General features: G+C 35.5%; 1 protein-coding gene across 1 annotated transcript; it reads right to left on the bottom strand.

Moving 5' to 3' along the window:
- Positions 1–211: 211 nt before the first annotated feature.
- LOC147396483 (Eukaryotic translation initiation factor eIF2A family protein) lies at positions 212–14,428 on the bottom strand. The gene is made up of 12 exons (XM_086450988.1): positions 13,844–14,428; positions 13,342–13,528; positions 12,297–12,531; positions 12,140–12,208; positions 11,837–11,938; positions 11,659–11,699; positions 3,993–4,126; positions 2,304–2,367; positions 2,110–2,206; positions 1,908–2,026; positions 676–701; positions 212–570 (listed from the first exon to the last, which is right to left on the bottom strand). The coding sequence occupies exons 1-12, from the start codon at positions 14,248–14,250 to the stop codon at positions 471–473; spliced, it is 1,581 nt and encodes a 526-aa protein (XP_086307114.1). The 5' UTR covers positions 14,251–14,428; the 3' UTR covers positions 212–470.
- Between the last annotated feature and the right edge of the window lie 13,305 nt (positions 14,429–27,733).

The following is a 27,733-nucleotide window of genomic DNA, read 5'->3' on the forward strand; positions in this document are numbered from 1 at the left end:
AATTATTATTTTTTAGAATTCTTAAAATTGTGTATTCTTCATCCGTGTGGCAGTCATGTTTTTCGGTAAATTTTTTTACTTGGTAAAGCTTGAGAGCATATGATTAATCATCTGAACATCAAGCACCAACAATGAATCTAATAAAATATGAGATTCACCACCGCTACTAAATCAAACTTCAAACTTCACGCACCTGACACACCTTGCAGAATGTTTTCAATACTAATCTCAAAAGATTAGAATTTTGGCTCCAATTCAGTAATCCAAAATATGTTTATTCTAATTGTTTGCATCGCCTAAACAATCTGAACAAACACTTAGTAATTTATATTATTTTTTAAAAAATAGCTCAGATGGATCATAAGAAAACCACGCAAAAACGTAACCCTCTCCATCGAACATTTCCCTTTCACCGCTATAGGTGTATGATGAGAAACTTTAGTTTTTTAAAACATGTTAGCACATTGAGATCAGGTGCCATTGGTAGCATCAGCAGATGTCTCAGCAGCTTTTTTCTCCCTTTGTTTCTCCCTTCGCTTTTTGTTCCTCGATGCGTTCTTGCTCATTTCTCTAAACCAGTGGAACATGTAAAAAAAAACTGTCAATGGTGATGTTTGGAGTTAACTGAAAATCTGAAGTATAATTTTAGCAAATTTAAACAAATGAACAGCTTACTCTGTAGGACTACCTCCTCCAAAAAGCTGACATGCGCACAAGCATAAACATCATCAGAACCACATAAAATAAATTAGCTTAAACAAAAGTTCAAAATGATGAAACTCAACATAGATTTGATGTGGGTTCCAAGACTTTAGTTATTCCTCGAGTATTTGATACCAAGATCATAAGAAACACTAATCAGAAGAAGGGGGGAAAAAAGTCAAAAGAAAACATAATAATTAACTAAACTGCAAACCTTATAGAGTTGAAACTCATTTTGACCTTAATATGAGCCCGATGGAAGTTAATTTGGGAATTTTTTTATTTTATCCGAGTGCGTGTGTATTGGGAGGGTAGGGATAAAGAGTCGACTCACCAATAATTATCCTGATAAAAGAGTCCGCACATTAAGCAGCAAGGATTACACAAATGAACTAACAATGGGTATCAGCTGTGGACCTATTACCAGTATCAGCATGATAAAGGAGAGCACATTTACGTTTTTCAATAGTTTATTATTGACTAAGATTTTAGAAAATAATAAACAAAGATAATAGTGGTCCGAAATAAAGGGAAAATGGACGTCATAACGGTTTATTGGTTAATAATAGTTGTTATATTAGGGAATTATCTATAAATGAGACAACAGGTATGAAAGAAAACCGTTATAACATGCACCAATCGCTAATTTTAACCATATTAGGCTTTTAATCACAGTCATACATGTAGAAAAGTTGATTAATAATGGTTTGTTCAAAATCCAAATGATGGATCCCACCCATGAGATTGGCATACTCATAAGATCAAGGGTATTAGAGCAACTCCAACGGGAATATCCAAAATTACTAGACATGATGTCTAGCCATTCCATTATAGAGTCATTTTGGATATTCAAGAGGTATATACTCCAACCGTGCTATCCAAATGGTTATCCATAAATACTTTTATATTTTTTAATTGAGATGGAGATGGAGATGGCTAGTACGTTGGAGACCCCCGAAATCCAAAATGACTCTCCAAAATAGCAGTTGGGGGGATGGAGAGTCCAAACTTACTAGCCAAAATGGATAATGAAAATCCCCAACCCTTCATTTTGGAGAGTGCGATGATGGATAGTGCATTGGAGACAAATTTTGGATCTGGCTCTCCAAAACGACAGTTAAGAGGAGATGCTGTGTGGGATGGAGAGTGCGTTCGAGTTGCTCTTACATGAGAATTATAAGCAATCGGTCATAGCTGACACATACCTCTGCTTGAATAGCAGCTGCACTCTTAGCATGTGGAGGTCGATACGCAGAAGGTTTCTGTGCAGGAGGGTTGGTAGTAATTGTTCTCGCTGAGGCTTGGGAAGACTTGGACCCTTGTCCTGAAACAATCCAATCTCTCTCATGAACCCAAAACATAACATAGAAAATTTCAAGTCCCAGGAAACTTGCAAGGAATAATAACCTTGAGGTTTTGGCTCATCAATTTTTAATGAGCTAATTGACTGCGCAAGTTCAACAATGTCACCGAATCTTTCAGGGGCTTCTGGTTTCCATTCAGCCTGTGTAAATGGTAAGCAGTAAAAAAAAAATTAAAGAGCAAAATAAGACAAGATGACTCAAGATTTGTTCAGGTGGTTGAAACTTCAGAAAACAAACCTGGTACAGCTTGTCAAACATCTTCTTGTAGTATAGTGACCCATTGTGGTGGAAAATTTTAATCCTTCAAATGAGAAAAATAAATTGCTTTAATTAATGATGAACTTAAAAGGAGAGAAAAGAAAAAAACTGAGATGAACAAGATGGATTGCGGTTGCAACAAAAACCCGAGAAATACATGATTTGGATGAATGTGCCGATGGTCTCAACTCTCAAACCTTCTTAATTTCTGGGATTGAGCACTTGCTCAATTTTTATTTATATATTTGATAAGCAAGTGAGTTGGTGGTTAGTAATTAGAAGGTGAAGGTAGGTTTTGAAGCCAGGTTATGGTATCAACACTAGCAGAATTTAAGCATTGACTCAACTGGTGAACAATTTTTTTTTTTGATAAACAAAATCAAATTCATTGAAGAAGAGGCTGAGACAGCCTCGAAAGGAGAAAAAAAATAAAAAGCTATCTTCTCCCTTAACTAACCAAAGACCATCTAAAGAGAATATCCTCAAAAAGCTTCCTCTAAAGTCAACAAATTGTTTAGTCCAAAAAAATGCAAGGCCCAACAAGATGCAAAAGATAACTTCCTGAAAGGACATCTCCTTCCCATCAAAGATTCTCCCATTCCTTTCCTTCCATAAGCCCCAGCAAATAGCGAAGAGAACAAACTTCCACAGAATCCTCACTTTCAGACAAAGTCATGGACTTCCAACTTTGGAATAACATAAGAACTGAGCAAGCCGGCACTTTTTGTTAGGACCATGGCATGAAGTTTTAGTTGATTCCCAACCCCACATCCTATAATATAATACAGAAACAAGATAATTAAAAAGACCTGGACTTTTATATTCGTGAGAAGCACAAAAGTTGTCCTTGGTAGTTTAATATAAATGGCTACCCATGCATCACAGACAATTAAATAGGAAAGTCAATGTGGAGCCCGCTAATGTTACCGTATCCTTCCAAGAGGGTATGATAGCGATATCAGATACGCCAACAGTGTAAATTCTGTATCTACACCGCATTGATCCTGTATACCTGTCATACGTGGGCAGTATAGGAGCCCACCATTTGCACCAAACAGGCAGGTCAGCTCTTGATGGCTCATAGCCCAAGAATCATGTTAATCATCAAAGTTTAACCATTGTTCAGGACCAGAGAGATCCAGAGTTGAATAGACAATAAATATAGTAATGTTTGGGAAAAGCTGATATATTGGACAACTAAAAAAAGAAGGGGAGTGGGGAGGCGGTTTAACAATTTGGAAATATATAGATGTAAAATCAACTGATGGTTCCATTAGGATGATTTCCAGTTTAAGTCCCACCAAAGAGGTTGCCCAGCAACTACGTAGTCCAAATCAATGCAAAGGTGAGCCGGTATAGCCCCAAGTAATCACAAAAATCTTTGGAAAAGTACATACCCTTCCCAACTGAATTCTCTCATGAACCCTCGTCCTTTTTTACATTTTTAAAATATTATCTGATAAGTGATAATATTCACACAAAATTTTCAACCTGGTGTTCAGATTTTGGCCAAACTAAGCAAACTCAAGCCGAAACATGCCGCCTTTCTAAGATGTCCACACACGTGCATGAATGTAATGCTTTGCATGTGTGCAGGTACATATACAACCTGAGATACATACATTACTCATAAACTCACACACACACACACACAAAAAGTACACATACCCATTGTCAACTTGTAGTCTTGGGGCTGTCGTGGCAGTCATGAAATAACGGCCATCTGGGGACCATTCACTTGTTACAGATAACTCAGCCTTTGTTGTTCCAAGCATTTTCTTCTCCTTGTAGTCCCAAAATGCCTTGGGGGAGTTGTAGCACAGAACAACACAGAATCAATGAAAAAGGAAAATAGGGGGAAAATTGAAACTAAACAAGATCGGCACGTGCTAAAGTGCAATCTCAAAGAAGAATATTCTGGACAGTAGTTGAAAAAGAAAGAAATTTCAACCCAAGCTTTCTTATGAAAGAGACAATAAAGTCCATTATTAATATAAACTGTTTATGGACAACAACTGTAGTAAAAGTTTAGTAACATAGCATGGACATTCAAAGCAGTAACAAAGTTTCATACATATACAAAGTAACTCCTAGAGGCAGATTATTCTCCTTACTTCTAGTAAGTTAAAGGAGAACAATGCCCATCCATAATTGAGGACAGAACTGGGATAGATTCTCAAGGGAAATACATCCTAAACACATTTTGGCCCTCATAGACTGACTTATCCAAGTAATCCCACCAAATGACAAATAAAGAGAAAAAGGGGGAAAAAAAAGTTGGAAATGTAATGGAAACAGTATCTTGTATCCAAAAAGTTGCAAAATTTGTTTGGATTAGTAATTAAATATGGGTAAAATTGAGATGTCTAAAAATTTCTTAGGCAATACAAAGATATCAATAAATTATTTCAAATAGGATATGTTGCATGGACTACCCAAATTAGAACAATTCTTTTTCTTTTTCTTATTCGTTTTTTTTTTTTTTTTTTTTTTTTTTTTTTTTGCCTAACATTTAGCATTTGGAATGTTGCAAAACTTTTCGCCTAAACAATAGGCAATATTTCACTCTTAGGTAATTAGGACCATATTCACCACTTCAAGGTTCAGGAATAAGTCAACAAGAGAAAGTTTATCCCGTTTGTCTGCTGGGAATTTGGAGACAAAGGATTCAGCGATCTTTGAAGGCAGGGAGAGCTCTCTAGGGAAGAGACCCTCATTTCAGTTTTGGAAATGTTTCTTTGCTGCTAAACTTTCAAGGAATGCACATGAGTTTTCTATGAGGATTTCTTAGGAAGGTATGATCAGTTTTTAGCTTTGTAATCAAGTAGAAGTTGGTGTTTTGGTTTTTGGTTTTTGGTTTTTCCTTTTTCCTTTTGCCTTCCGTTGCCTGTCATTTTGGTTGGTCATCTTGACCAACCTTTTTGTGCCCCATGTTTGGTTCTTATAATAAAAACTATTTTACTGATAATAAAAAATTCGCAAAATTGGAAAAATAAAGTTTGGGCTCGAATTAAGGTTGTGCAATTGTTCCTACTAAATGGTATTCTCCTATTATATCATCAAAGATCATATTAAACCACAGAAATGCGACACCAAGTCTCTTATTAACACCATACATCCACAAAAGGTAACCACAGGTCCACAACACATTCAAGGTTTCTATTGATTAAAATATAATTAAAAATATTATAATCATGAATCCAAGTTAGGATTCATCATCTAGTAAAAAATAATCAAATTCAAAGTTCCAAGATCTCAACTAGTGTTGAGATAGATTGTGAGGATAGGAGACTGTGGAAGGGGACCAAGGAGGGCACTTTTTATGTTCATTTGTTGTATGTGCTCTCTCGTGCCATTGTGCTCGAGGCCTCCCTGGCTTTGGCCATTTGGGGTCCAAAAATTCCTTCCAAGATCTCGACTTTTGTTTGGCTAGCGGCTTTAGAGAGACTACCTACGTTGGACCAATTAATAAAAAGAGGTTTAAAATTGCCAAATTTTTATTGCATGCGCAAAGAAGATGAGGAGTCTCCAAACCATGTCCTTATTCATTGTTGGGTAGCCAAGCAGATTTGGGATCGCTCTCGCTCCTTATTTGGCTTAGTGGGCTGCTTCCTGGACGATACGACTGTTGTTTGAGCCTTGGCTTTATTGGAGAACCTATTTTAGTGAAGCAAAGCAGATCTTATGGAGCCCTACTCCTTTTGTCATTTTCTTGGGGATATGAAAGGAAAGGAATAGGTGCATTTTCTAAGGGAAAGAGCTTCCAATTCAAGACATTGTAATCTCAATTTTAGCGTTTTTATTCTCTTGGGGGAAAGTCTTTAAGGTTGTTAACGGGGTCCTTTTTAAGGGATTTGTTTGTTGGATGGTATAAAGTTTGTAAATTGAAAGTTCAATAGCTGGTCTTGTCGGCGCTAGTGCCTCTTTGTTTGTTTTTCCTGTTTGGTCATCTCGACCACCTCACTTTGTATTGCTCTTTGTTTCCTCTTTTAATAAATTTGCTTTGCCTATCATTCGATGTCATCCTCATTTTGTGACGCTTCATCGGTATAATGGTCACCAATATCATGATCAATGTTATTTCCTTTTACTAGTGCTTTATCTAGGACTGGACATGGGAAGGGTGAAATTTTATTCAAGCTAACATACCCCAGATTACTAAAATAATACCAAAATACCCCTTTTTCATTTTTCGCAATTTAAACGTGAAGTTTGTGATTTAATCGTGAAGTTCGTAAAAATTGTTATTAAATCAAGATTTAATTAATGAAGGAAAAAAATCATAACTTTTGCAATAAGACACATAATTTGGTGACAATGATTATGGCGGGTATTGAAATGTCTATACTAATAATGCAAAGATCTATAAATTATTTCAAATAGGCAATGTTGCATGGACTCTTATCAATGGGTGAGGTACCCATGTCAAACGTGTGATAAATTCTGACAATCCACGAAATTTTTGCATTGCTCTCCTTTATTGATTTATTTTCTCTTTTTTTCCCTTTTTTATGTTTTTTTTTTTTCATGTAAGCTATATAAATTTACCATATAATTATGAATTTGACCATTTCCAATTGAAGTTTATTTTTCTTCGTAGCAAATGTGTCATGCCCCAAAAACTCAACCCGAATCCTCGTGATTCCCAAGTTGAATTCAGGGGCATGATATATAACTCATATCATGATAATCAATATATAAACGTATATGACAATTAAATAATTATATGTCATACCTGATCATTATCCAACAGAACATATATGTATCTTCAAACATCAGCACACTTGACATATATACATAAAATAATAACAAAATAATACTGTGTTCATAGTTACATAAGAAAACATCAGCGGAAGACTTAAACCTAACTCTGATTCAAGACTCATCAGTAGTACCCATGTTCCTCTCCTAGAAGTTTGGTCTAACCATCTATGAAACCCTGGTATTGAACCTCCTCGAAAGGATCACCTAAACTAGGTGCACCTGAAATATTTTTGTAAATATACTATCACGTATATTGTAAAAGTACAAAAATCAGCAATTTTTTTAGTTGTTGTATTTCTTTTATTTTATTTTTTTATACGTATAAAATACGAAATAAAATACATATAAATGTGTACAAAACATGTAAAAATAGTAACTTCATTGATATTTCATTCTAGCATAAAAAAAATATAATAAAATGCAAAAACAACTTCTATAATTACTGGTTTTTTTAGTATAAATAATTCATATACATGCTTTGGGAAGTAACTACAAAAAAAATTTGTTTTTGAACTACAAAAAAAATTTGTTTTTAAAGCAGAAATATTTTAAAACTACAAAACAAATTATATTTTACAACTACAAATTTCAGAAATTATTAAGAATTAAAAAGGCCTACCTCCTTATTCTTTTCTTTTCCTTTCCACATTTCCTTTCTCTTCCTTCTTTTTTTCAATGTGAAGAAGTTGAAACACAAATCAACTAAAATACAAACATATAAATATTACCAAAATATATAAATATTTACCAAAACATCTAGATATTTACCAAAAATCTAATTCTATTAGACTCTTCTAAATAAAATGGACTTTGGTTGACTCGATCAATCTTTTTTTTTTTTTTTTTGACATTACTACCTCCCCTCTTTAAAAAAAAATCCGTCCTCTAAATTAAGAATATACCTTATTCGATGAATAATTTTGAATATCAAGTCCGTATATCTAATTCATTTACACAAGTTGATTCTTCCACATTATGATATCTCCAATACTTTTACTAAGGGAATAACACGTGATCGCAACATTTTCTCTTTTCTACCAATGATCTGCACTGGCCCTTTTTTCATAAGATATATCTTCCTCTAACTGCAAAGATTGTCAATCTAAGAAATGTGAAGGATCTAATTCATACTTTCTTAGCATCGATACGTGGAACACATTAAGAATTTGAACTAGCTGAGAAGGAAAGACTAGTCTTTAAGCAACTTGACCAAGTCGCTTTGTAATCTCGAACGGTCCCACATATCGGGATTTCAGCTTACCCTTCATACCGAACCTGGATATCCCCCTCTTAGGCGAGATCTTCAAAAATGCCATATCTCCAACCTCGAACTCCAAAGGTCTTCCGTCGTTTATCAACGTAGTTCTTCTGTATGCTCTGAGCTGCCTTTATTCTTTCCCTAACCATTCTGATCATCTCTATAGTCTCTTCAACCAATTCTGGTCCCAAGAGAATTGTATTCCTAACTTCTATCTAACATATAAGCAATCGGCATGGTCTGCCATAAAGTGCTTCAAATTGAGTCATACCTATACTGGATTGGAAGCTATTGTTGCATGAAAACTCAACTAGGGGTAGATGATTCTTCCATTGACCTCCAAAGTCTAATACACATACTTGAAGCATATCTTCCAAAATCTGGATTACCCTCTCTGACTGTCCATCAGTCTGTAGATGGAATGCAGTGCTGAATTTCAGCTGAGTACTTAAAGCTGACTATAAACTCTTCCAGAACTATAAAGTGAACCTGGAATCTCGATCTGAAACTATTGACACTGGTACTCCGTGTAGTCTTACGATTTCTACTATATATAATCTACTCAACCTATCAATTGTATGCGTCGTCTTGATCGGTAAGAAATGAGCTGATTTTGTCAATTTGTCGACTATTACCCAGATCAATTGACCAAGTGAATTAAGGTTGATCGAGTCAACCATTGTTGACTCAAATCAAATCAACCTGATTAAGCTTTGGTCAATCAGTTTTGACTAACTCAAACTAATCAAAGTCCATTTTGCTTAGAAGATTCTAATAGAATTAGATTTTTGGTAAATACCTATATATTTTGGCAATATCTATATATTTGTATTTTAGTTGATTTATATTTCAACTTCTTAACACATTGAAAGAAAAAAAGAAGATAATAAGAAGATAGGCCCTTTCAATTCTTTGTGATAGTCTTAGGAATATTTTAAGAAAATAATTTGTGAAATTTGTAGTTGTAAAACATAATTTGTTTTGAAGTTCTAAAATATTTCTAATTTTGTAATTCTAAAACAATTTTTTTTGTAGTTATTTCTAAAAGCATGTACATGAATTATTCATACTAAAAAAAAAACCAACAACTATAGAAGTTGTTTTTGCATTTTATTATATCTTTTTTATGCTAGAATAGAATACCAATGAAGTTACTATTTTTACATGTGTTTGTACACATTTATACGTACAAAAAAAAATACAACAACTAAAAAAATTGTTGATTTTTGTACTTTTACAATATACTTGATAGTATATTTACAAAAAAAATTCAGGCGCACCCAGTTTGGGTAATTTTTTCGAGGAGACTCAATACCAGGACTTCATAGATGATCGTCCAAACTTCCAAAAGAGGAGCACGGGTACTACTATTGAATCTTGAACTATAGTTAGGTTTAAGTCTTCCACTGTCGTTTTCTTATGCAACTATGAACACAGTATTATGTCATTACTGTTTTAAATATATATGTCTAATGTGTTGATGTTTGAGGATACATATTTATTTTGTTGGGCAATGATCAGATATGACATATAGTTATTTAATTGTCGTTTACGTCTATATATTAATTATCATGATATGAGTTATATATCATGCCTTTCGATTCAACTTGGGAATCATGGGGATTCGTGTAGAGTTTTAGGGTATGACAAAATATAACATTTCGAACACTTATTCTCTACTCTACTTTAAAAAACAGATCATTTCATCCTAGGTACATGATTTTTTTTATGGGTAAACTGGACTTTAACACAAACTCAGAGATCTGTAGGTATATGATAGATATCATGATATATTATATCACCTCATCTACTATGATTCTTATTTTTATGCAAAAAAATTATTTTGTTCCAAGTTATTTTAATTACAATGCCAAGTACATGAATCCTATTCTTTGGGTTTGTCAAATTCAACACTTCTCACCCATGTCGAACTCTAACACCATACTCATACCCATGCAACATAGTAAAAAGTTGCTCAAATTATGGAAAATGAAAAGAAGAGCCTTTCCCTTTCCAAATCAAGATGCCCACATTTCCCATTGAAACAACAAAGAATTCTTAAGTCCTACATAATTTATTAGTGCATGCATATTACTTATTATATAAGTAAATACAAGATTTGTTATTTTATTATTAGTTTCTCATAAGTGGCAAGTACTTAATGAAAAAGCAATGGACAGACAACTAGTTAGAGAAGGGTATTTTAAATTTTATGCTGACAGTAATTTTTACAAATGCTTCCAAAGCACTTGTCAGACTCCCACTTCTTGAACTTTTTTTAGAGCAACTCAGTGGAAAATCTAATCAATAGAGGTCTTGCTGCTCCGAACAGCATAGTTTGCAATCAAGTGATGGATTGGTAAATCACTTGCTTCTTTATTGTAATCTTTTGATGGAGCTTTAGTTTTCCTTTTTTAATAGTTTGTGTATAAGATTAACTTTCGAGGAGCAGAATTAAGCTTTCTGAATTGTGCTAGCAATGTATTCTTCAAGCGTCAGCAAGTTCTAAGGAGACTTCCTTCTTCAATTTGTTGGATTCAATGGAAAGCAAACAAGCGTATTTTGAGAGTCTAGAGTTCCTAGTGAAGGCCATAACCATGGAGATCAAGGCTTCATATTGTATTGGTCCTCTGTTATTCCTGACTCTAGAGGCATTCCTTCCGAGGATTTTGAGTTCATTTGAAAGGAGATACTATACCAGGTTTAACTTTGCTTCTCAATTGTAATCTTTCAGGGTGGATCTTAATAGCCTTTTTTCCAGCTTTTTCACATAAGGTGGATAATTTCAAATAGCACATTGGGCTCTTTGAATCATAATATATCAAAGCATTCTCCAACTGTGGGACACATCTAAGGAAAAAATTTCCTTTTGTGGCTTGACAGACTCTATGAAACATGGAAAACAAGTGCATTTTGAGAGTTTAGAGTTCCCCGAAGACACCATAATCCCGGGCATCCTTATTTGATTGGTTTCCTTATGCCTAGCTTTAGAGGGGTATAGGTTTTGCAGATTAGTTGGGGGAGATTTTGCATCCCTATAACTTCGCTTGCTCTTTGATGTTTTGTTGCTTTCCAGAGGACCCTCCTCTCGGTCCCCCACCACCACCCCCTTATATATTTGCAATGCTGGAGTGTTGCCCTTTTCGTCTTAAAGATACTGATATATATATATTCCATTGATAATTAATAAGCCAAACAAGATTTAGAACGTACACAAGACCTTTATTAATGACCATATATCTTAGTGGCATAGATTTTTATTTATAAACACTAGAATGGAAAATGAAATAAAGAAAAACATGATTCACATACCATATCGCCAGGTAAGTTACCAAAACCCGCCAAACATAGAACTGTAAATCAAAGAATTAAGGACACGATATAAACAAAAGAAAGAATGGCAAAAATTTCAAGTATCAAAGCTCTCAATGCCAGTTAAAATTATTATACACAGAGAACATGCAAGAGAAGGTTTCATTGCAAAGGATACATCTCCCTTTCGGGTTCCATCTAATAGTATTATAAGGCCCTGTTCCAAGTTCAAGTAGCGGATTGCACTTCTTGTCGAACACCGTCGCTCTTGCAGGCATAACTTAGGTAAGTCAAGGAACATTGCAATACTAATGAACACAAACTAAGCACAATAGATTATATAAGGCTAGAAGTAAAAACCCATAATTTCCAAGGTTGTACTCAATCACCCTTACTTTTCCTTTAAATGTCTACAAGAGAGACATTTTTTTGGTTAAAAAATAGTGATCCTTTGTTATATAGAAGCATAGAAAAAAGATACATCCATAAACAACAGCAAATTCTGAACCAGTAGAAGACCATCGAACATCATGAACAGGCCCTTCTTTCCCTGCCAACACATCTAAGTATCAATTTATGTCACTTGTAGACCATAACATGAACAATTTGATTGTTATAAATTAAACTCAAAAACGCACTGAGTGGCACGAGCCCTTCATGACTTCCATCAGTTGTCAAGTAGTTCAACTTTGATTCTCCATAGTAACTCTGGTTGGATTTATCAACATCAGATTGTGCTACTACTAGAAGCCCAGTAGAACCACAATTCCAATTTAATTGCACTGTGGAGCATCGGAAAAAACTCCGTCGTGCAACAGGTTGAATCTGTGCATCCTTCCCACATGCAAATATCTGAACACTGGCAGGAATCCCCTATATGACAATAAAAATGGATTCAAAAACAAGTTTGGGCACACAAAAAAATTAGAATATGTGGATCACTAGGTGGAGGAAACTAGAATTGAAGCTCTATGTTACCTGGCTCAATGGTTCGCTTGGTTTGAATTCGGGTTCACCACTCTTGAACAAACCCGATTCAGAAAGGTAGCTTGTGATGGATATTTAAGTCATTTATGTTAATTTCATAGAAGAAAACTCAGGTCAAGGGGGCATATCGTCAGTTTAAAAACAAAGAAGTATCTTTAATACTGAACAAATCTTGGGATTTCTAAAATAATGGTTATCTGTAATATTGACCAAACCATGGGGGCATCTCTAAAATTCACCAAAATAGGGGGTTCGCGAGGAATGCTGTTTTTTATGAACCAAACCTCGAATTAGTTCGGTTTGTACCAGTTCGCGGTTCACTACTATATTAGCGAACCTGGTAACATAGATCCAGCTCAACCATACCTTACAATGCCTGCCATACATAAGTGGCAATCACTCTCAATCAATCTGACCTATCTGGGCATTAGGCCAGAGCCCAAAATTACACCATCCTAACAATTGTAGCAATTTGTTTATTTAATTTTTAATTTCATTCGGAGGGACTCCATTTTTTAGTGGTTCCATTATACTCTTTAAGCAAATAGCTTGTGACGCCAACTAGTGAAATTTTTACAATATTCAAATGTTTAGAATTGACAAGTACACAAATGAAATTCAAGCAGAATAATATGTCCCTAATTTTCATGTTTTCACATAGAAACCACTCCCAGCAGAGTACTTCAGAGCACTAACCTTAGATTCTGGAACAAATGCTGCAACATGGGATCCTGGCGCCTTTGAAAGCTCTACTGCAGCAACGCCGGGGATTCTAATTCGATAAATGATTCCTTTTGAAAAATCCTCAGGATCAAAAAATTGTATCTCATTTGTTGCCAACCGACACGCAACAGCTTCATCAGAGCTAAATTGGATAGAGGGCCTAAAAGACCAAAAACTATTAGATACCTAAACCAATATGCCAAAAAGGCCTAGACCTGCTGGAACACATCAAATTTAAGCCCTTAGGCACTTAGGCACATAACAAACCACCACACTCCACAGCCAATGTCCACGACAGCTTTCACTGGGCGGGACACTTCTCAGGGTATTTTTCAATAGCCCATGTCCCTCCCAGGTAGCCAAATGTTCGAACTTGAGATGTGGGATTAACTCTGATCCCAAATGTTGGAACTCGTCAAATTTAAGCCCTCAAAGACTTGAGGCACGTAGCAACAAATAAATAAACAATACATACCATGTAGTTTTGGACATGTTTTTCTGGAATTGATGATAGACTGGTGTCCCATTCTCCACTTTCCACAATATCAAGTTCTTTTCCTGTGGTGTTGAGGATTTTTGAAAGGTTTGGAGATAAGTCCCATGTGGAGACAAAGTGGCAGCAAGAACATTGGGGATTGTAAAGGATCTCAACTCAGAGGGAGTAGGCGTAGGGGTGCAGCAATCATAGATTGAGATAGTGGAGTCAGATTTGATGACTATGAGTTTGGATCCATCTTCGCTGAACTTTGAAGTGTTGCAGGGAATTCTTTGAAGCTTTACAGATGGCTGACCACCATTGCTGAATGGGGGTCCAGTCCAGAGAGTGAAGCCTTCTGGTTCTCTGGCTAAAATCTCCAAACATGGTGATGGTGAAGAGGTCATGACTAACAGTCACTAAAATCTCAATAATCAGATACGATTACGAACACACACACCAAAATTTGATTTTCCTTATTTGGGGTATTTGATTTCCTACCTTGCAAGACTATATAACATTAGGGCTTATTTCGACCATAGAAAGACAACTTGGGACTTGGGACGGGGAGCAAGCAACTCTTAATATTTGTTGGGATGGCTTCACCGAATTTATAAGGTTAATTGATCCCACTTTGAATCCACTATTTTTATTAGGAAAATTACATAAAGGACCCAACACAGTAGGGGTGCACATGCTTCGGATTGGTTCAGATTTTAGTAAAATGAGAATCGAACCAAACATGATTGATTCTACAAATTTGAAATCGAACCAATCCAATTACCCTATAGAACCGAACCAATCCAAACCAAACTTGGTTCGGATTGGTTCTCGATTCTCATACTTTTAAAATAGAAAAATTAGTATTTTTTCTTTCAAAAGAGGAATCATTTGGATCAAATCATAAATAATACCTATTTTTAAAATAAAAATGATTTTATGATTAAATTTTGACTAAAATCTATATAAATTGAAAATTATAGGAACCTCAATGAGACTAAAAAAAATTACAATTTTAAAATTGATATTTTTGATGGATTAGTGAGGAAACTAATCCATAAATGATAGATTAACGAATCCAAGCCTAGGTTCGTATAGTATATTTCATCTAACAAACACGACATAAAGGTTATCGTACAAAAACAAGGAATCAAACTCTTTGAAAAAGTTTTTTCATAAATGGGTTGATCCATTTGAAATTTGAAAGAGAGATTTGTGTACATTTTTTATGAGTTTGTGTTAGAAAAAAAATAGAAAAGATAAAGTTGAAGACTTTGATGAGTTACATCTTCGTAACATACTAACATAGTTGAGAGAGAGAGAGAGAGAGAGAGAGAGAGAGAGATGGGTTACCTTTTCGTTTTCCGACAAGGTGGCGAGTGACGAGGTGAGGGAGACAAATGACAGTTAGGTTTTCTTCAAACTTGAAGAAAAGAGAAATAGATAATAGAAGAACGAAACTAAGAAAGAGTTTTATTTTTAAATATATATATATATATATATATATATATATGGGAAATATTCGACACCCTACTATTTACCCTACGCTTTGCCCTACGTGTTTTATCCTACATGGGTTAGAAGTTTTGAAATGGGCTGATTTTTAGTGAAGGTGATCTCTACAGTTAGAAAATCCTCCTCACCAAAAATCAGCCCATTCCGAAATTTCTAGCCCCATGTTTACAAGTTGAAAAATCGTGGACTGTCCATTTTTTGTAAATCATTTTTGATGGGGTTCGGTTCTCAAATTGGTTCGGTTCTATTATACCCATAATCCAGAAACGAATCAAATCAATTGGATTTTTTTATATACAATTCGTACCTGAACCAAACCATGCTCAATCCAAACCAATCAAATCCAAAAGGCTTCGAATTGGTTCGATTCTCGGATTTACCCAATCCAATATGCACCCCTACGACAGAGGGATTTCTTTCTAAATAGTCTTTGAATTTTGGGCGGTAGCTTGATTGTCCATTTAAAAGAAAAAAAAATTTTAATGGTCCCTCATCATTTTTTGATAACCGAGTATCTCGATAAACAACAAATCGAGCCCGTATCTGGGCTATTGCCCAATCCATAGACCATGATCTTGTCCAAGGACTAATCCTGAGGCATGTGCAATGCCCACACATGACACGCACCAAGTAAGAGAGGGTGCACCATCGCGGGTAGCCCCTGAGGAACTAATGCTCATATTGGGTATTGAACTCAGAACCAATAAGCATTAACCGCTTATCAATCCAAAATTACCATTGAATTGTTGAGTTCACTACTTTTTATTTATTATCGAGGTCAACATTTTTATTTTCCAGCTCATTACTTTTTATTTATTGTCGAATTCGGCATTTTTTTTTTGTGCTAAACTGGATAAATTTTAAAAATTGTCGAACTCAATAATAAAAATTGGTGAACTTAACACTAATAAAACCCACCCTTTTTTTTTTATTTTTTGAGTTTTTCTCGACTAAAATAAGTGGAAAGATTGACTAACAACTTGACATGACGACTTGTTTGGATGATTTCAAACCAAAAGTAATATCTTTGATTGATTTACATAAAAAAAAAAAACTAGTACAAAATTAAAAAAATCCTAATTTTTTGTACATGTATTCAAAATGCTTGAGAATCCTTGAAAATGACTTTTTCTTCCTTCTCAAAACTTTTATGTTGGAATGGAGTCTCCATAACTTGATTGGAATGCTGAAAATCTTTTTTTATGAAAATGGTGAGTTCGAACAATTAGGGCACATTTGACATTTCAATTGTGAGAGATGTGGGGAGTGAGATTCATGGATTGATTAGAAATGAGAAAAAAATGTTTACTAAATGGACCATTAAAAAAAACCCTAAAACTTTGGGGTTAATTAGAAAAAATTCCCTCCCACAAGATCCTTTTAAGTAAATTTTTCATTTTTATTAAGGGATTATATTTACAACCACTTCCACTTTTTTAGGTAAGTTTACACACTTTCTAAATGCATGCAAGAACTAAAAATGAAATAGTAAATATACCCACATCGAAAGTGCATCAATCAAATAAATTTTGTTACTTTACAGAATTGAACTCTATAACTTGTCGTTGTCCCTCAAAGACAACAAACCATCCTCATTTTTATCCAAGATTTGTTCTTAAGTTGCAAGGCATCAAATGTAAGTTCCTCTTCCTATTTGTTTGTTTTTCATATCTACTTTGTCATAGGGAGTAAAAATATAAAGATCATGGAAAATGTAGGTGTAGACACCTTAATTTGATTGGGTCCCACTAAAAATGGCTCAAAAAAATGTATTTTATCATAAAAATATTTAACGAGCCTAAGGGCTCAAATTTTCAAAATGCCATCATTTTTGTTCAAATCAAAAGTCTTAAACTTTCAATAGCCCAATGGCCCACTATAGGACTAATTCATCCTCTAAACCCTACCACTTTCTCAATCCCATCATCTTCTCAAACCTCACCACTCTAATCCCGAACTTACCATCAAATCTCAAACCCATTTTAAGCCTACCATTTCTCAACCACCCTAAGTCTTATTTTAGCCCCATCCTAAAATAAACCTAACCCTTGCCAATACCTCAACCAAATCTAGCCGTAAGCCAATTTCACAACCCAACTTAAAAACCATAACCCAATCCTAAGCCTTATGTACAAAAGCCCATTCTAATCAAACCTACGCAAGCCCAAACCCAAATCCATGTCCCTATCCATACCCATAATCATAGTCAATCAAGATTCATACAACTCTTGATCACCAAGGTGAGCACATTTAACCTCCCAAAAAGAAATCATTATCATCACCTCATTACTATTTCTACATTATACCACTTAACATATCTCATTCTCCTCAAAACACTCCACAAGTCATCTTCACACCCCTACACTTCTTCTCCTTAATCAACTCACCTTACCTACACCCTTATACCTTTTTTGTCACATGTCACCATTTCCTCCACCCTCCCAAAATATCAACACCTGTCCTCCTTACATAATCATTATTGTCACGCTCCGAAATTGAAATACGAATCCCGATGATTCATCAATCAGAATATCGAGGTGTGAGGTAAACATACACACAACCTAATAGAGCAAACAAGAATAATAATGTTAAGAGATAAAAATATATGCAACGGAATTATATTGAATAACCTCAAATCGGAGTAACAAAAACTAAAAAGTCATAATTATAATTCATGACAATCACTAACATCATAACCATATTTCAAAATAAAATTCTAAAAAAAATACATCATCTCCAAAATTTAAAATTTAAACACAATACTAAACCCTTAAAGTGATCTTCAAATTGACAAGGGTTGCAGATCATCAACATAACCTTCTATGGGGACCTTCTTGAATGGTTCCTCATAAGTAGGCTCCTCAAAAATTGAGCAATATGAAAGGGTAAAGGATAGGATGAGTAATAGGGGCATATTACTCAAAGGAATAAATATCGTTCTAACAACGAGTCATGCATGTACAAGTAATCATCTAAACAATTAAATAATGTAAATTTTTCATAATGTTATATATGAAAATTACCTAAGCATAATTAGTAAATAATTGTAATAAACTTCAATCTCTCATTTAAAGTAGCATATACAACTTTCAAATGAAAATTATCTATCAATATTACAAATAAAGAAAAGATACATAATACGAACATGGCGGTGTAGTCACTAAAAAAATGGAGGATCATGCCAATATAACAGCCTTAGCTATGGCAAATTCGATATTTTAAACTTTAAATCCGATGTGGAATCCCATCGTTATAATCAGATTTTGTGGTCAGTCTAGCATATCACGGTTGGATGACCATTTATTCGATTTAGACTGGTCGTTGACCAAGAACCCAATACTGAGTTTAACTAATAGTGAGGTTGACCGTTTAACGACTACAAATTAACAATGGTCATTAACTAGCCCAAGAGACCCCCTCTCGTCGAAGCCTATCAAGAGGCAATGCATGTGAACCATGACTACTTCTACACTATACAAAGATCGCTTTTACACACAGGGTTCCCTAAGAAAGAAGTAGAAAAAATCCCCGAATCTCATAAGCTGTACTGTGCTCTAAGGTATCTCATACTACCAAAAAACATATGACATCTAGTAATATCCTAGATTGACCCGTCACTTCCAAAAATATAGCAATGCAACACTCTTTTTAGGTTTCCTAAAATTCTTTACAAGTGAACAAAATAATTTTTATTTTTGTAATACATACTAGTTTCCTTTTATATTGAAAATATAAGTAAGGTTCGGTAGTGCTATCCAGTGACATCTATATGTCGCTTATTCGTCTATCTATCATATCTCACGTGGATGTGGAAACGTGAGATATACATCCATCCATCAATCTATCATGTCTTACATGGTATGATCACTACATCAGATTGGAGGCACTGTCCCATCAATCAATCGAGAACATACGTTCTTTCTATTCATCATCAATCAATCATTCAATCCATCGTTTAACTTCCTACATATCTATCAAAATATTTTTATTTTTAAAATTATTCGAGACCCATAAGGCATCAATCAATTTCATTCAATGATTTTGGTTGAGTCAAAATACTCAAAAAATGTGATAAAATCATAAGACGTAAAAGTTGAAAAAAATGTAAAAAAATTTGGCTAAGTGTTAAAAAAATTATTTTTCAAAGTTGTCAAAATTGAAAATGTTTTATAATTGAAAGTCCTCGACAACATGAGAACTACCATGTAATTTTTATAACTTAATTCAAAGTAACGCAAAAGATATCATATTTTGAAAATCGGATGAAAACGTCAAAATTTACGTTTTGTTCTTGAAACTAAAAATTATATTTTGATACGATGAGATTTTGATCTTAAAATCATTCTCAAAGTTTTCAAATGGGAGGTAAAACTATAATTTTATTAAAGAACTTAAAGTAAAGGGAAAGTAATGAAATAAAGATACTTTAAGTATGTGTGCACCTTCACAACACCATGGAAGCTAGTTGAAATTTTTTCTGAAAAAAATTTACAAAATTGGTAAGATCGGTAGCAAGCCAAAAATTGCATATTTTCTTACGATTTTTTTCTGATTTTACTTTGAAAGTTAAAATTACTAATTTCCTTGCTAAATTATTGAAAAGTAATGCCAAGTCCTTTTGGTGGGTCCATTAGACTCTTAGAGGGTCTTAGGACCTTTGATTCGATTAAAATATTACATTTCGGTGAATTGGATTTTCGAGCCCGTCGACCAATTTTATTGAAAATTTGATATTTTTGGACCCTTTCGAGTGGGGCCCCGTTCAAATTAGAGTGTCTATAGCTACCATTCTTTGCAGGAATTGCGTGCAAAGAACTGCAAAGAAATAGACTAAAGCCCTCTTTGTGCGCGTTAGAAAATTTTTATAAAAACACGACTTCCAATTACCGATTGAATTGATGACTTTTGTAGAAAATGGCTACTCAAGCACTGGGTCTGACAGAATTTTACCTTATTAATTCCTTGATATTGATGGTAGGGAGCTCGTGTGAGATTTCAAATTTAACAAAAATTTGGTGAGTTTTGAAATTCAGATATTCGGTCACGCTTTGACAAATCGGAGTTGAATGCAACTCGAAAGGCTTTTTAAATTCTTTTTGATTTTTTCTATTTTTCTGTATTTTCTTGATTTTGTATTTTTTTTTCTTTGATTTTTGATTTTTTTTATATAATTTGTTAGTGATTGATTCGTGCTTGAAGCACGGATGACTATTGGATCGTTTTATCCATTCTTGAAGAACATATAATACTACTTTTGCTTTATCCATGCATGGAGCTGGATGGAATGAACATTGCCTCATTTGTACTGGTAACACGAACCAATACGAATTTCAAAGGCTTAAGGCCCACGTGCCTCTCCCTTTTCCAATTCTTCTTCGTTTTTCCTTGATTTCTACATCTTCTTTCATCCTTCCTTGATTTGGTGCTTGGTGGATCGACTTGAGACGAGTTGGAGCGAGCGTGTGGCATTAGGACATTTGTGGAAGCAACTAAAACCTCGAGGAGTTTGTTTGTACAAGTGGGCTGCGATTTCATATTGAGGTAAGTTTTTCATTTGTTTTCCTTTCTCTTTTGAAATGATGCCATGAGGACAATATTTTGAATTGCCCCCCTTCTTTCTATTTGTCCCCTTTTTTTATTTGTTTTTTTTCTTTGTATCTTTATTAGCCTTGATTATGGTAGATGACTATTTGGCGTGAATTTTGATGGATGTGATGGTCGTGGTTTGGTGAAGGGTTGAACATGGTTATGGTTTGGGGAATGGGTTGAATTTGGGGGCATTTGGGTTAGGTGTTCATGGTGGTTGATTGGATGGGGGATGGTTGTTTGTTGGGGTTGGGGTTTCGACGAGAGGTGACTGACAGGAATTGATTGGCTTGGGTTGACATTAGAAGTGTCATTAGGGTTATCGGGGGGTATTATGATAGTAAACTATGGAGGGGGTCAAGGGACTTGGTTTTAGATTGAGTGGATGTTTGCACTTCTTAGGATGAATGGGGTAGCATGGGACTGTTTGGGTGAGATTTAGGATAGGGATTAAGAGTGATTCGGGTTCGATGAATCTTTATATTTGAATGGTTTTGGTAGGTTTAGGTTGGGTTGTAATGAGATGTTGTATTTTCAATGGGGTTGTTTACGTGCGACGAAGGGTAACGGTAGGAGGTTTGGATGGTGAGGGATCCTTAGTTTGCTTGGGTTTGTAGGTCATGGGATTAGCAGGAATTAATGGGCTCGGATTATATTGTAATTGAGGGTGTTGACAAAGTGATTGATAGATCGGGTTAGCGAGGGTGAGGGTGGTTTTGGGGATTGTTAGGGTAAGAAAGAGGGGTGATTTAGGGGACTGTCTTGGGCAAGAAACTGGATTGTTTAGGATGAGAAGTTGGAATTGTTAGGGGCTATTTTGGATGGGAAGTTGGAATTGTTAGGGACTGGATTAGGGGTAGTTTAGGGGCCGTTTTGGGAACTGTTTAGTGAGAGTTGGGGATGTTTTAGGTGAAAAGTGGGGACTTGGTTGAGTTCTTAGGAACTATTGTGGTGAGACAAGGGGTAATTTAAAGACTATTTTGGGTGAGAAGTTGGGGTAGTTAGGGACTATTTTGGGTGAGGAGTAGGATAATTTAGACTCGTGAGGGTGGATGGTGGAGTGATGGTTGTCTTTGGGCAATGGTGATGATTTTCGAGATCTTTTTGGAGGGATGGTTTTGAGATTGGACTAGAATGGAGAGGTTTTGACTTTTTCTTCTTTATTTTTATTTAGCATGTTTTTTATTTGGAAATATCGTTTATCATGCTTTTTTCATGTTATCTTTTAATGTTTCCTCATTTATTTCTGTTTTTTTTTTTTGCTTGTTTAAGAATGACTATTTTGGACTTATTTCGAACACCCGCGTGTTTTTCCTTCCTTTGAACGATATCTCGACATGGTTGTGATAGTTGATTGGTTAATTTGGGTTTTGGATGGCGTGGACATGGGCAGTCTTACTTAAGGATGTTCAAGGGGTCGAGTCAATGGGGGCAAATGTTTGTCGAGGTGTGTTTGAAAGGCGAATAATCATGCTTGGATGGTTTAGGTAGAGTGGATTCGAAAATGGTATGATGAGTTTGGGGATTGTTTCAGGAGTTTTGGGAGCTTTGTATTGATGGTGGGACTAATGAAGTTGGTAATGGGATCAGGATGTTTAGAATGAAGGTTTTTGTGGTGGCATGCTTTTTCTTTTCTAATCTTATCTATTTTCTTTTTCATGCCTCCTATTAGGTTGTTGGGAACTTGTAACTCGGTTTATCGGTCCTTGTAAACTAGTGAATTTGAGGTAGGTTAAACTGGGTCTCGGTTTAGGATAAGTATAGATGGAGAATAGTGGGTGCTAATGTTATTCTTTTGGCTGAATTTGATAAGACAGCCTTGTGTAGGTGAAGCATGGAGTTGGGATTGGGACTTGCAGGTTTAAGTGGTCGACCTGGCGTTGGTTTGACTCTTGACTAGTGTAGACGTGAAATGTTCACAATGAACCTCAATGCTACATTGTTTGTAATCGCCACCATTCTTTTTTGAAAAAATGGGTGTGAATGGGCACCCGAATTGATTTTTTTTTAAAACCATTTTTCCATTGCATTATAGTGACTCTCATTTGTTGGAAAGGGCACGGTCTACCTAAGATTTAGGTAAAGAGGTCCGGTTAGAGGATGGGAAATGTGTTAGGCACCCTATCCTCTCCACCAAAGGTGGTTACCTTACTTGGCCATTTTATTTTGTAAAAATCTTAAGAAAATAAATACTAAAATGCATGTGAATGCATGATAAGGGTGGTGTGTGCATTGGAGTAAAATGTTCCCTTAACAAAGGGTTTTGATTTTCAACATGACATTAAGGGCATTCTATGGAAAAGAATGACCCATGTAGTCACATTAAATTTATGAATATGAATGTAGGTTTGAGCTTTTAGAGAGACTCCATGATAGAGTTCCCTTGAGGCCACAACCTTGATGCATGTATGCATGGCTAGAAACTTAGTGTTTCACCCCATTAAGAGGGTGACAAATTTCTTCATTATTGCCATGCATAGGTGAGTGTGCGCATTGTGTACAATATGATACATGATTTTAAGGTAAAAATGGGCTTCAACCCCCATCCTTTCGATCGAACCTTAGTCCAATCTACCGGGGATGGGAGAAGGTATACATTACATCTTAGGGATTTTTAAAAATAAAAGAAAAGGAGAAGGTTAGAAGAAGAGAATGCAAACTTTGAAATAAATAGATTACATGTTAAACCCCACCTTGTCCCTTGATGAACTTGAACCTTGAAAAGTAAACTTGAGAGTTGAGTGAGATGGTTGAGGGTTGGGTTGAAGTTTAGAAGATGAAAGAATGAATAGTAATTTTGGTAAAATTTTAGGTTGAAAGATGGGGGCTTGAGAGCATGAGTTATTCATAGAAAATGAGGATATTTATAGAGTTTTTAGAGAACTTTTAGGGATAAAGTGGTCTTACCCTAAAAATAAAGAAAATGGACATGGGGTTTAGGTTATTTCTTTTTGAATTTTTCATTTGTATGAGATTAAAGATGACATTTGTAAAGAAACCTTAAAAGTATTATTTGATCTTTGATTTTTTAGTAAATAGAAATGAGAGAACAAAAGTACTTTTAGGAGGGTGAATAAGGGAGTGACATGTGTAAAGGTGGAGTGGTAGGTAAAAAGTAGACATTGGTTTATTTGTAAATAACACATAAAACAAGGGTAGAAGGATATTTTTTAAAATGGACCAATGGGAGAATAAAGTACTTTTTGGGGGGGTGAGTAGGAGAATGACATGTGTAAAGGTGAAATGATAGGTGAAAAGTAGATCTTGATTCATTTGTAAATAACTCATAAAACAAGGGTGGATGTATGTTTTTGAAATGGACTAATGGGATAACTCCATGTATGTACTTGAAGATTCTCACCTTTTGAGGGTATAATTGGAAGTTTTCTCACCTTTATGGATTATTACCAAAGACCAAAGTATCTTTTAGGTTTGACTAATCTTTTTGGAAAGGGCATTCTTGAATTTTCACAAAGAGGAGTTGACTCTCCAATTATATGATGCATTGGGTATTGAGGACTTATTGGAGATTAACATGTGTCACATTTTGAGGGGATGTGAGAAAATGGGCTTGGTGTTGGGCTTAGAGTGAACTTGGGTTATGGACTTTGGACTTTGAAAGTGGGCTAAAAGAATGGACTTGGATTTGAGTTATAAAATGGACCTTGTTTTGGACTTAGATGGGGTTAGGAATTGGGCTTGGTTATAGTATGGGTGATGGAGCAGTGAATGGGCGATGGACTCGGATTAGGGACAAGGTTGAGCATGCAAACTATGTGACATGATGCATGTATGCATATATACATGAAAATGATGCCAAGTGGCAATGCCGGTTCGTGATAGGCTTGAGTTCTTAGTTGGAATTAATTCGAGAAAATTTGAATTTTCCTACGGGTTTGTGTAAATTAGGGTGTCTACAGCTGTCCCTCTTTGCAGGAGTTGCTTGCCAAGAACTGTAAAAAATAAATTAGACCCTTTATTTGCACGAATCCGAAATAATTTATTGCATGATGATTAAAAACATCGAATGGGTTGTGAATTTTTTTTTTGTAGAATGTAGCTACCCAAGCACGGGGTCTGACAGGTTAACCTTTTGAAACCCTTGATTTCGTGGCACGGAGCTCGTTTGAAATCTTAGATACCATTTTTTTATGATTTTTGAAAGTGATTGATGTTGTAAACCATGCAATGCAATTTTGAGATATTTTTTTCTTTTTCCCTCGTTGATTTTGAATTTCGAACTTAGTTTTCCCTTCATGGAAGTTATAGGATCATCTTGAGAGAGCTTAATGTAGCGTGATCGTCCTTGAGAGAGATTTGCATGATAGTATGATATTTGAGTATTTGGTGTGTCATCATAGCTCGGATGTGAAGAGAATCATCGTTGACCAAGCTGCTCAGATCAAAGCCCTAAAGGATGACTTGTTGCCTACTACGCTTCCCAAGGAAATGCTTGAGTGGTTTTTTGCCCGTTATAACTTCTTGTACCCTGCTTTTAATGAGAATAATGTAACACTATTTGAAATGAACGAATTAGGTTTTTTTATATAGTGGCCTCAGATATATCTATTGCTTTTGAAAACTCTGGGTTCGAAGAAAAGTCTTAGATTCTTCGTCATAGGCCAAAAATAGTAATTTTTTATGATGCATTTTTTTTATTTTTTGTATTTTTTTTTTTTTTGTTTTTAGGTTTTAAAAGATCATCTTTGTTGAATAATCTGTGACAGACTAGTGTTTGATGACTCTAAATGTCAACGATTATGGTGCCTTTGCCAAATGTCGAGGATATAAGTGTTAGCTAATCCTTAGCCTCTTTAGAGTCATCCCCGAGACTGAGAATTTTGATTGAGTTATCTTCGATGTATCCGTTGGAACATTGAGTATTTTGAGATTTTTGCCATTCACAGTTTATATTCTTGTGGGCCAGGGGTTATTTTTTTTGTTTTTTTTTTCATTTTTGCCCCTGGCGCCAGTTACGGTTTTCACCAGACTCGATTTCCACATTTTTGCGCATCGACACCCTTTTTGGATTTTCATCATGCCGGTGGTTTTGATCTTGCCATGGACTAATTTTTTTACTCATAGTGCCCTTGCAGGTTTTCACTATGCCATTTCAGTCTATGCTTACTTTGTAGATTTTTTGCTTTGAATACCTTCTCGGTTTCTCTGTACCCCTTGTGGCTTGATGACTCAAGTTGAGCTGCGAGATCGAACACTCTACTCTTCTAGTGACACTCTTTCTTGAGTAACAGATCTGGACTCCCCTCTTGAGTTCCTTCGATGATTTTCATGGTGCGGTGACTCAAGTTGAGCTTCAAGATCAATGACTCTACATTTCAAGTGGCTCTTTTTTTTCAAATATTTGACCTGGCCTCCCCTCTCCGGTCTTCCAACGACTTTGATGGCTTGAAATCCCAATTAAGTAGCAAAATCAACTATACCCTGATAATGTTTTTCATGACGTGCTTCCACCGTGATTGAGTTGTTTTTGAACCATTCCCTGATCTGAGAGGACTTTAATTAGGATGAAACGTAGGCTTAGGATAGGTTGTGAAAGGATGTAAGGAAGGCTAAGTTTGGATTTATTGAGGGGTAGATTGGACACAGGGTTTGTCTATTTTTGTTTCGAAAATATGATCTATGTCTCCTCCCATCGTCACACGAACTCGTTTTGGTAGGAGATTTGGGTCGAGATTGAGATCAGACATTCGAGGTTTTTGACTTTTTGATTTTTTTGTACTTTTAGCCGTTCACAGTTTATCCTCATGTGGGCTAGGAGTATACTTTGGTATTTTTGTTTTGACTTTTGATTGTTATTTATTTATTTATTTATTTGATTCTCTTGATAGCGGTGACTTGCCCCGATCCTGGGTTAAGAAATGAACGTGATGGCTCAAAAAGGGTTAACTAAGGGTAGATAGTTGTTCAGGCAGTAGAAAGATGGCCTCTCTTCATTTCAAAGGATAACGTCAGGCGTAATATTTTTTAACGGTGTCAGTATTGATCGGTTGCGAAAAGACTTCTCTGTCCATCTCTGTGAGAATCAGCTCTCCTCTGGACAGTACCTTTTGGACGACGAATGGCTCCTCGTAATTTGGACGAAACTTTCCTCTCGCATCTTCTTGTATTGGTAGAATCTTCTTCAGAACTAATTCTCCGGGTACAAATTCCTGATGTCGAACCTTCTTGTTATAAGCACGTGCTATTCTTCGTTGATACATTTGACCGTGACAAATTGCTGAAAGACGTTTCTCTTCTATTAAGTTCAACTGATCAAATCGGGCTTGGACCAATTCTGCCTCATCCAATTCAAATTCTTTTAAGATCCGAAGGGAGGGAATCTCGACCTCAACGGGCAAGACCGCTTCCATTCTGTATACCAATGAGTAGGGCGTTGCCCCAGTCGAGGTTCAGATTGACGTTCGATAAGCGTGTAGAGCAAATGGTAACATCTCATGCCAATGCTTATAAGTGACAACCATTTTCTTGATGATCTTTTTGATATTTTTGTTAGCGGCTTCGACTGCTCCATTCATCTTTGGTCTGTAAATGACTAAGTTGTGATGGGTGATCTGAAAATCCTTGCACATCTTAGACATGTCTTTGTTCTTGAGATTTTTGGCATTATCAGTTACTATTCCGCTTGGGAGGCCGTATTGACATATGATATTGTTCTTCACAAAATTGAAGACATTGTCCTTTGTAACATTGGTGTAAGATGCTGCTTCTACTCATTTTCTAAAGTAGTCGATGGCGACAAAGATGAAGTGATGCCCATTGGAAGCTTGG

The sequence above is a fragment of the Akebia trifoliata genome, chromosome 8 (genome assembly GCF_017979445.1).
Source record: "Akebia trifoliata isolate Shusen 1 chromosome 8, ASM1797944v1, whole genome shotgun sequence".
NCBI classification, from domain to species: domain Eukaryota; kingdom Viridiplantae; phylum Streptophyta; class Magnoliopsida; order Ranunculales; family Lardizabalaceae; genus Akebia; species Akebia trifoliata.